An 11,318-nucleotide genomic window follows, 5' to 3' on the forward strand; every position below is an offset into this window, starting at 1 on the left:
GAACCAATTACCAGGTTTCCATAGAGTTATGGTCTCAACATACAATGGTTCCAACATACAATGGTCGTCCTGGAACCGATTAATATTGTAACTTGAGGGACCAGTGTATTTCATTAACATGCAAAGAACTACTGATTTAGGCCCTGCAATCCCTTATGTGATGTTCAGATGCCTGATGTGTCTCTGATATAATGCCAAGTACATACAGTCAGTATGAGACTGCCGTATATAAGTCGTCTCAATACAGGGCATTTATTTATGTCTTCAGGCTTGAAACATAGGATGCAACGGGAAATTCAGCTTCTATAAATTACATGAATGGTCTATCCAAAAGATAGGGGATAAGATGTCTGATCGTGGGGGTCCCGTCGCTGGGGACCCCCGCAATCTAGCATGCAGCACCCACCTGTAAGTACTGCAGGAAGCGCTGAAGGCTCTCAGTCTTATGCCTCCCGACCACAGGGACGGAGTATCGTGATGTCACGACTCCAGCCCCGTGTGACATCACACCCCGCCCCCTCAATGCAAGTCTATGGGAGGGGGCGTGACGGCCGTCACGCCCCCTCCCATAGACTTGCATTGAGGGGGCGGGGTGTGACGTCACACGGGGCTGGAGTCGTGACATCACGATACTCCGTCCCCGGAAGGCCGGAGCGCACTGTGGAGAAGCCATGGACCCTGCATGGAGAGCTTAGAGCCAGGCCCCGTACAATTCCACCATTGTTTTTTGGGTTGTCTTCTAATTAAATGAATAGTACGGTATATCGTATATACGATAGGCCACAATCTTACTTGTAACCAGTAGAGCTGACGCCCCCTCCCATAGACTTGCATAGAGGGAGCAGGACGTGATGTCGCACGGGGGCGGAGTCGTGACGTCACAAAACTCCGTCCCCGTGGTCGGGAGGCATAACACTGAGAGCCTCCAGCGCTTCCGGCAGTGCTTAGATGCTAGATTGCGGGGGTCCCCAGCGACGGATCCTCTTTGGATAGGGGATAAGATGTCTTGGGGCAGGAGTACCCCTTTAAGTTGTTCAGCTCTACTGGTTACAAGTAAGATTGTGGCCTATTGTAAATAGGATATACCGTACTATTCATTTTATTAGAAGACAACCCAAAAAAACAATGGTGGAATTGTACAGGGCCTGGCTCTAAGCTCTCCATGCAGGGTCCATGGCTTCTCCGCAGTGCGTTCCGGCCCTCACGTTTGGAGACGCACTGGTGCTGAACAGAAGTGCCGGACCGCTCAGTCAATCCCCGTTTCAGTCAGTGATCGGCTGAGAAGGCCATCACCTCTGTTTAGCAAGATCGCGTCTCTGAGAATGAGAGCCGGAGCCTGTATGAAGAATTTGGAGCTGGGCAGGAGATCCCGGCGGGGGTCCGACACGTATCCCCTATCCTTTGGGTGTGTATATCTGGATGTATATTCCCACCTCCCCAGGTTACCTTGTACGATGATTTCTGTTCCCTCTCCTCTACATTCCCTCTGTGCGCCGTCTTGCAGGAAGGTGACACAACACACGTACAGGCCCGAATCTCCTCCTCTTAGGTCCCTCAGCAGAATCCACGTCTGGAAGGAATCGGGGTCCACGTGGAATGGAGCCGTGTCTGAGGATCCGTCACTCGGGTAGATTTTGTGCTCTATCCCATTCTTATCTATTTTTATCCAGGCCAGTGTTGGCTTCTTGGCGTCTTTACTCACGGAGCAGGTCATCTTCACCGAGGAGCCGCGCTCTGCAATCTGAGGACCTGACTGCTGCACCGTCTGTATGGGACAACCTGAACACCACAGAATGGAAAAGCTCCAGCACCGAGACAATACATCATAATAAATATCAGAACACTGGGGGGACTTACTATGGCCAGTGTGTATCATAAATGCACAAAATTATATGAGACGCAATTAGTATATTTGGTTTTATCTTTTGGTTGTCTGTTTAAAAATATTAATCCTTCCAGTACTTATCAGCTGCTGTATGCTCCAGAAGAAGTTGTGTAGTTTTTTTTCCAGACTGACCACAGTGCTCTCTACTGACACCTCTGTCCATGTCAGGAACTGTCCAAAGCAGAAGCAATTCCCCATAGCAAACCTCTCCTGCTCTGGACAGTTCCTGACATGGACAGAGGTGTCAGCAGAGAGCACTGTGGTTAGACTGGAAAGAACTACACAACTTCCTCTGGAGCATACAGCAGCTGATAAGTACTGGAAGGATTAAGATTTTTATATAGACGTAATCTACAAATCTATATAACTTTATTGCACCAGTTGATTTGAAAACATGTTGTTTTTTCCTTCGGACTACCCCTTTAACTGAGAGTTCAGAAAACCTCTTTGAAAAAAGCCACTTTACCATGACACAGTGTGAACAAAGCCTTAAAGAGTAACCCACAGTGACCTCTCCCAAGCCTGAAATAGCTGATCACAGAGAACAATAGATTGTACACTCCTGTCCTACAGTCACCTCTCCCCTCCTGACATGGCTGATAACAGAGAACAATAGATATATTCACCTGTCCTACAGTCACCTCTCCCCTCCTGACATGACCGATAACAGAGAACAACAGATTGTAATCACCTGTCCTACAGTCACCACTCCCCTCCTGACATGGCTAATAACAGAGAACAATAGATATATTCACCTGTCCTACAGTCACCTCTCCCCTCCTGACATGGCTGATAACAGAGAACAATAGATATATTCACCTGTCCTACAGTCACCTCTCCCCTCCTGACATGGCTGATAACAGAGAACAATAGATATATTCACCTGTCCTACAGTCACCTCTCCCCTCCTGACATGACCGATAACAGAGAACAACAGATTGTAATCACCTGTCCTACAGTCACCACTCCCCTCCTGACATGGCTAATAACAGAGAACAATAGATATATTCACCTGTCCTACAGTCACCTCTTCCATCCTGACATGGCTGATAACAGAGAACAACAGACTGTATTCACCTGTCCTACCTTCACCTCTCCTCTCCTGACATGACTGATAACAGAGAACAATAGATTATATTCACCTGTCCTACAGTCACCTCTCCTCTCCTGACATGACTGATAACAGAGAACAATAGATTATATTCACCTGTCCTACAGTCACCTCTCCTCTCCTGACATGACTGATAACAGAGAACAATAGATTATATTCACCTGTCCTACAGTCACCTCTCCTCTCCTGACATGACTGATAACAGAGAACAATAGATTATATTCACCTGTCCTACAGTCACCTCTCCTCTCCTGACATGACTGATAACAGAGAAGAATAGATTATATTCACCTGTCCTACAGTCACCTCTCCTCTCCTGACATGGCTGATAACAGAGAACAATAGATTGTATCCACCTGTCCTACAGTCACCTCTCCTCTCCTGACATGACTGATAACAGAGAACAATAGATTATATTCACCTGTCCTACAGTCACCTCTCCTCTCCTGACATGACTGATAACAGAGAACAATAGATTATATTCACCTGTCCTACAGTCACCTCTCCTCTCCTGACATGACTGATAACAGAGAAGAATAGATTATATTCACCTGTCCTACAGTCACCTCTCCTCTCCTGACATGGCTGATAACAGAACAATAGATTGTATCCACCTGTCCTACAGTCACCTCTCCTCTCCTGACATGACTGATAACAGAGAACAATAGATTATATTCACCTGTCCTACAGTCACCTCTCCTCTCCTGACATGACTGATAACAGAGAACAATAGATTATATTCACCTGTCCTACAGTCACCTCTCCTCTCCTGACATGACTGATAACAGAGAAGAATAGATTATATTCACCTGTCCTACAGTCACCTCTCCTCTCCTGACATGGCTGATAACAGAGAACAATAGATTGTATCCACCTGTCCTACAGTCACCTCTCCTCTCCTGACATGACTGATAACAGAGAACAACAGATTGTATTCCCCTGTCCTACAGTCACCTCTCCTCTCCTGACATGACTGATAACAGAGAACAATAGATTATATTCACCTGTCCTACAGTCACCTCTCCTCTCCTGACATGACTGATAACAGAGAAAAATAGATTATATTCACCTGTCCTACAGTCACCTCTCCTCTCCTGACATGACTGATAACAGAGAACAACAGATTGTATTCCCCTGTCCTACAGTCACCTCTCTTCAGCCTAAAATGGCTGATAACAGCGAGCAGTCGATTATATTCATACATCTAAGGTTCAGTACACACTGTCACAGTGTTTGTTTTTAACCCAAAATCTCCCGGCGTATACACTAAAGGTATTCAAGCCTAAAGCAGAAATACTTGGTAGTCGAATCGCAGTTATATTAATCCTCGTGCAAAGGAACAGTGGAAACGTTGCCTAGCAACCAAATTTGGACTTTCATTTTCAATTTTGAAATTGACTGGTTGCTATAGGCAACTGATGTAATCTTTCTCTGCAGGAGGTTTGATACATCTCCTCTGAAGCAACAGCTGGAGGCACCCTGGTTGGGAAACACTGCCCTAATAGATTGTAGGCTGTCCGGGCATGCTGGGAGTTGTAGTTTTGCAACAGCTGGAGGCACCCCGGTTGGGAAACACTGCCCTAATAGATTGTATTTGCTTATCTTATAGTCGTCTGACATGGCTGATAACAGGGAACAATAGACTGCCCCCCCCCCCCCCCCGATTCCCGCTTTCCCTGTAGTCCTCCCGCTAACCTTACCTTCAGCCATGTGGATGACCACGACGAGCAGCGCCACAATTATCGTCCTCATCTCGGAAAGATTTCACATAACTGATCCCCCGGCGATGATCGCACCTTTATCTCAGTTCTGCCGAAACCATCTCCTTAAAGGGAACCAGACGTTCTGCTTCCTCCTGGATCCAAATAATAACTTCATGAATATGTTTTCACGAAACCCTTTACCGTCGCGGCGCCACGGCAGGTCACATGTGAACCCCTTCCGCCTTTGTGTTGTGTTCTCACGTTTCGGATCATCCTGATTCATCAATTACAGTCAAAAAAAACGATGAAGATATGTCTTCTAAGGCGATGTTCACACTATGGAATGTCCGCACCGAAAATCCGGAGACTACAGGCAACGGCATAATGATGCGCTGTCTCGTAGACGGCAATGCATTCCGTGCGGAGTCTACAGAAAGAATCAAGGGGTTAAAAAAACTTAGATATCTATGGGGGAGATTTATCAAAACCTGTGCAGAGGGAAAGTTGCCCATAGCAACCAATCAGATCTCTTCTTTCATTTTTTACAAGGCCTCTGCAAAATGAAAGAAGCGATCTGATTGGTTGCTATGGGCAACTTTTCCTCTGCACAGGTTTTGATAAATCTCCCCCAATATCTATCTATCTATCTAAACAACAAAAATGGCTGGTCTCAAATGGCTGGAGGTGCTCAACCCCAAATGCGGTTGTGCATTTATACTGGGGGAGCAGATCCTGCCATTGTAGTCCGTTGCTAGGGGCGATCCCCATCAAAGCTGACCGCCGCTTCTAAAGTGAAACTGAAAGTGACCCGGCTGCTCAGTCGGGCTGCTCGGGACCGCCGCGGTGAAATCGCGGTGTCCCGAACAGCTGACCGGACACCGGGAGGGCCCTTACCTGCCTCCTCGACGAATGACTGCTCCGTGCCGGAGATCCAGGCAGGAGCAGTCGAGCGCCGATAACACTGATCACAGGCGTGTTAATACACGCCTGTGATCAGGATGAGAGATTAGTGTGTGCAGTGTTATAGGTCCCTATGGGATAACAATGATCAGTATAAGAGATCAGTGTGTGCAGTGTTATAGGTCCCTATGGGATAATAATGATCAGTATAAGAGATCAGTGTGTGCAGTGTTATAGGTCCCTATGGGGTAACAATGATCAGTATAAGAGATCAGTGTGTGCAGTGTTATAGGTCCCTATGGGATAACAATGATCAGTATAAGAGATCAGTGTGTGCAGTGTTATAGGTCCCTATGGGATAACAATGATCAGTATAAGAGATCAGTGTGTGCAGTGTTATAGGTCCCTATGGGATAACAATGATCAGTATAAGAGATCAGTGTGTGCAGTGTTATAGGTCCCTATGGGATAACAATGATCAGTATAAGAGATCAGTGTGTGCAGTGTTATAGGTCCCTATGGGATAACAATGATCAGCATGAGAGATCAGTGTGTGCAGTGTTATAGGTCCCTATGGGACCTATAACACTGCAAAAAAAAAAAGTAAAAAAAAGTGTTAATAAAGGTCATTTAACCCCTTCCCTAATAAAAGTTTGAATCACCCCCCTTTTCCCATAAAAAAAATAAAACAGTGTAAAAAAAATAATAAATAAACACATGTGGTAGCGCCGCGTGCGTAAATGTTAGAACTATAAAAATATATCATTAATTAAACCGCACGGTCAATGGCGTACGCGCAAAAAAATTCCAAAGTCCAAAAAAAGCGTATTTTGGTCACTTTTTATACCATTAAAAATAAAAAAGTTATAGGGGTCAGAAGATGACAATTTTAAACGTATACATTTTCCTGCATGTAGTTATGATTTTTTCCAGAAGTGCGACAAAATCAAACCTATATAAGTAGGGGATCATTTTAACCGTATGGACCTACAGAATAATGATAAGCTGTAATTTGTACCGAAATATGCACTGCGTAGAAACGGAAGCCCCCAAAAGTTACAAAATGGCATTTTTTCGTCAATTTTGTCGCACAATGATTTTTTTTTTTCTGTTTCGCCGTACATTTTTGGGTAAAATGACTAATGTCACTGCAAAGTAGAATTGGCGACGCAAAAAATAAGCCATAATATGGATTTTTAGGTGGAAAATTGAAAGGGTTATGATTTTTAAAAGGTAAGGAGGAAAAAACGAAAGTGCAAAAACGGAAAAACCCTGAGTCCTTAAGGGGTTAAAAGGGTACTCCGGCGCCAAAGGATAGGGGATAAGATGTCTGACCACGGGGGTTCCACCACTGGGGACCCCCACAATCTTGCACCCACCTTTTTGAGCTGCACACCGCACTGCCAGCTCACAAACTGACGGATGCCGACCACAGGGCCGGAGTATCGTGAGGTCACGACTCCGCCCACGTGTGACGTCACCCCGCTATGCAAGTCTATGGGAGGGAGCGTGACGGCCGTCACGCCCCCTCCCATAGACTTGCCTAGCTGGGGCGGAGTAGTGACATCACGATTCTCCGGCCCCGTGGTCGGCACCCGGCAGTTTGTGAGCTGGCAGTGCGGTGTGCAGCTCAAAGAGGTGGGTGCCGAATGCAAGATTGCGGGGTCCCCAGCGGTCAGACATCTTATCCCCTATCCTTTGGATAGGGGATAAGATGTCTTAGGGCCGGAGTGCCCCTTTAACGGAGAAAAAAATAGTACATGCTCTTTTTGGGGGGGGGGGGGTAAACTACCAGATCCCTGATGGACTCCATTCAGGTCAATGGGATCCGTTGGGACCCGGTGGAGTCAGTTGTGCCCCGACATGTTTTGGGGCTGTCCAGCGCAAAAAAATAAGAGGATCCAGAACGGGACGGAACCTAACGGGGGCAGGAACCCAGTGATCATCCCCTAAACCAGGTACCCAACCCAGTCCTCACGGCCCACCAACAGTCCAGGACAGATTTTGGGTTGCAAATGTAATTTATCAAAGCTAAAAATAAAATAAGGAACCTAAAAAAAAACCTCAACAACAGGATGAATCTCCAATAACCGAGGATTTCAGTTCCTGCTTTTTGTTCTCACACAGGGCAGGTGAGGATCAGGATCAGCTGTTCCTGCTGATCACATGTAGGGCTGCGGCTCCTGGAATCAGCCAATCAGAGACAGCGATCTTGACTGGTGAGGGGATCGGTAATTTATATAAGGGTGAGAGGTAGAGGGGATGGCTCAATAGTTGGAAGATAAAGATGGTTAAAAGGAGGAGACAGGGGCTGGTGAGTATGTGGCGCTTTCTAAGATGATGTATTTAGAGCGGTGGCATTCAAGCTGATGCTTTCTGGCTGCTGCAAAACTAACTCCCAGCATGCCTTTAGAGTTGTTTGGCCACAGGTTGGAGATTCCTGTTTGGTAACCTTCAGATTAATTAATAACCATTTTACTTTCTTTCCTCGTCTTTGATGAATTTTTTGTGCTTCCTCTTAGTCACCCCCCCCCCCCCCCCCCCCCTCTTTTGGCAGCTTAACTGTTGCGCAGTAGGGCCCAAACTGGTGGTGAAGTAGTTAACTCCAAAATGTTAAAAGGGTATTCTAAGGTAAATGACCTGATCCCGTATCCACAGGATAGCCCTGACTTGTGCATGTGCTCCTGCTCCCCTCATTGTCTACGGAGCTGTTGAAGGGAGCGAAGTACAGTGCTTGGCTGCTGTAGCGATTGAGGGTTATGCCAGTGGTCAGACCCCATGTGATCTCCAGAGCAGCCAAGCACTGTACTCTGGAGCTGCTGAAGAGCGCAGAGTACAGTGCTTGGCTGTTCTGAGGGGGTTACCTTTGGTCAGACCCCCTGCGATCTCCACAACACCCAAGCACTGTACTACAAAGCTGCTGAAGAGTGCAGAGTACAGTGCTTGGCTTTTCTGGACATTTAAAGGGTTGTGCCATCAGACCCCCCCCCCCCCCCCCACCTTTGCAATCTCTAGAGCAGTGGTCTTTAACCTGCGGACCTCCAGATGTTGCAAAGCTACAACTCCCAGCATGCCCGGACAGCCGTTGGCATGCTGGGAGTTGTAGCTTTGCAACATCTGGAGGTCCGCAGGTTGGAGACCACTGCTCTAGAACAGTCATGCACTGTACTCTGGATTTGCTGCAGAGTGCAGAGTACAGTGCTTGGCTGTTCTGAGGGGGTTGCCATTGGTCAGACCCCCTGTGATCTCCAGAACAGCCAAGCACTGTACTCTGGAGCTGCTGAAGAGCGCAGAGTACAGTGCTTGGCTTTTGAGGGGGTTGCCAGTGGTCAGACCCCCTGCAATCTCCAGAACACCCGTGCACTGAACTATGAAGCTGCTGAAGAGCGCAGAGTACAGTGCTTGGCTTTTCTGGACATTTAAAGGGTTGTGCCAGCAGACTGCCCGCACACACCCATCCCCCCCTTGCAATCTCCACAACAGCCAAGCACTGTACTCTGGAGCTGCTGAAGAGTGTAGAGTACAGTGCTTGGCTGTTCTGAGGGGCTTGCCAGTGGTCAGACCCCCTGTGATCTCCAGAACACCCATGCTCTGTACTCTGGAGCTGAAGAGTGAAGTACAGTGCTTGGCTGTTCTGGAGACTAAGGTTTGTGCCAGCAGGGATTTCTGGCTACAAAGTTGCCGGGAGATGAGGGCACCACATCTAAGCCAGGTGGAGGATCCCAATAAATTAGTGGAGTTGACCTTTAAGTTTCTGTGTACAGTGTCCCCCAGCAGTGCTGACTCTGTTGTCTGGTGCAGCTCCAAAGCCGACCTGTGGCGGCGGCCATCATGGATGACTTGGTCAACGACGAAAATACGAACAACGAAAATATCCTATCTAAAGTGGTGACTGACCCTTCTGAGGAGCAAGATGGTGGAGAGCAAAAGACTGAAGAGCATCCGGACACAAGGACCTCACCCCCTCACAGGTACGAGGCGGTAGGTAAATGTGGATCCTTACCCATAATTACTGTGGTCTGGAAGGGATTCCCCCACCCGATCCCATGTAACTCACTTCAGAAATCAAAGGGTTAAAGAGGCTGTACTGCAGGATCACCCCTTCAAATATCAATAGTGACTACAGCTCTGGAGTATAATACAGGATATAACTCAGGATCAGTACAGGATCAGTAATGTAATGTATGTACACAGTGATCTCACCAGCAGAATAGTGAGTGCAGCTCTGGAGTATAATACAGGATATAACTCAGGATCAGTACAGGATCAGTAATGTAATGTATGTACACAGTGATCTCACCAGCAGAATAGTGAGTGCAGCTCTGGAGTATAATACAGGATATAACTCAGGATCAGTACAGGATAAGTAATGTAATGTATATACACAGTGACCTCACCAGCAGAATAGTGAGTACAGCTCTGGAGTATAATACAGGATATAACTCAGGATCAGTACAGGATAAGTAATGTAATGTATGTACACTGTGACCTCACCAGCAGAATAGTGAGTACAGCTCTGGAGTATAATACAGGATATAACTCAGGATCAGTACAGGATCAGTAATGTAATGTATGTACACAGTGATCTCACCAGCAGAATAGTGAGTGCAGCTCTGGAGTATAATACAGGATATAATTAGGATCAGTACAGGATGAGTAATGTAATGTATGTACACAGTGATCTCACCAGCAGAATAGTGAGTACAGCTCTGGGGTATAATACAGGATATAACTCAGGATCAGTACAGGATAAGTAATGTAATGTATGTACACAGTGACCTCACCAGCAGAATAGTGAGTACAGCTCTGGAGTATAATACAGGATATAACTCAGGATCAGTACAGGATAAGTAATGTAATGTATGTAAACAGTGATCTCACCAGCAGAATAGTGAGTGCAGCTCTGTAGTATAATACAGGATATAACTCAGGATCAGTACAGGATAAGTAATGTAATGTATGTACACAGTGATCTCACCAGCAGAATAGAGAGTACAGCTCTGGAGTATAATACAGGATATAACTCAGGATCAGTACAGGATAAGTAATGTAATGTGTGTACACAGTGGCCCCACCAGCAGAATAGTGAGTACAGCTCTGGGGTATAATACAGGATATAACTCAGGATCAGTACAGGATAAGTAATGTAATGTATGTACACAGTGGCCTCACCAGCAGAATAGTGAGTGCAGCTCTGGAGTATAATACAGGATATAACTCAGGATCAGTACAGGATAAGTAATGTAATATATGTACACAGTGATCTCACCAGCAGAATAGTGAGTACAGCTCTGGAGTATAATACAGGATATAACTCAGGATCAGTACAGGATAAGTAATGTAATATATGTACACAGTGATCTCACCAGCAGAATAGTGAGTACAGCTCTGGGGTATAATATAGGATATAACTCAGGATCAGTACAGGATAAGTAATGTAATGTATGTACACAGTGATCTCACCAGCAGAATAGTGAGTGCAGCTCTGGAGTATAATATAGGATATAACTCAGGATCAGTACAGGATAAGTAATGTAATGTATGTACACAGTGACCTCACCAGCAGAATAGTGAGTGCAGCTCTGGGGTATAATACAGGATGTAACATTATAGCTGTTCCCCTTTCACATGTCAGTAGGGGGCGCCATGCTTAGATCCACAGTAACAGATTGTGATTTGATGTAAACTGTAAAACGAGCGCGGTCATCATTACGGGACC

General features: G+C 46.2%; 1 protein-coding gene across 1 annotated transcript in view; it reads right to left on the bottom strand.

Annotated features, from left to right (window-relative positions):
• The window catches only part of LOC130283841 (uncharacterized), a 113,176-nt gene extending 101,867 nt beyond the window's left edge, over positions 1-11,309 (bottom strand). The window contains exons 1-2 of the mRNA XM_056533414.1: positions 11,160-11,309; positions 4,697-5,126 (exon numbers count right to left, since the gene is read on the bottom strand). Of these exons, the coding sequence (XP_056389389.1) occupies positions 4,697-4,748 (52 nt within the window). The 5' untranslated portion in view covers positions 4,749-5,126; positions 11,160-11,309. The remainder of the gene's footprint in view (positions 1-4,696; positions 5,127-11,159) is intronic.
• Positions 11,310-11,318: the final 9 nt, after the last annotated feature.

The sequence above is a fragment of the Hyla sarda genome, chromosome 8, assembly GCF_029499605.1.
Source record: "Hyla sarda isolate aHylSar1 chromosome 8, aHylSar1.hap1, whole genome shotgun sequence".
In the NCBI taxonomy this organism is placed as follows: Eukaryota; Metazoa; Chordata; class Amphibia; order Anura; family Hylidae; genus Hyla; species Hyla sarda.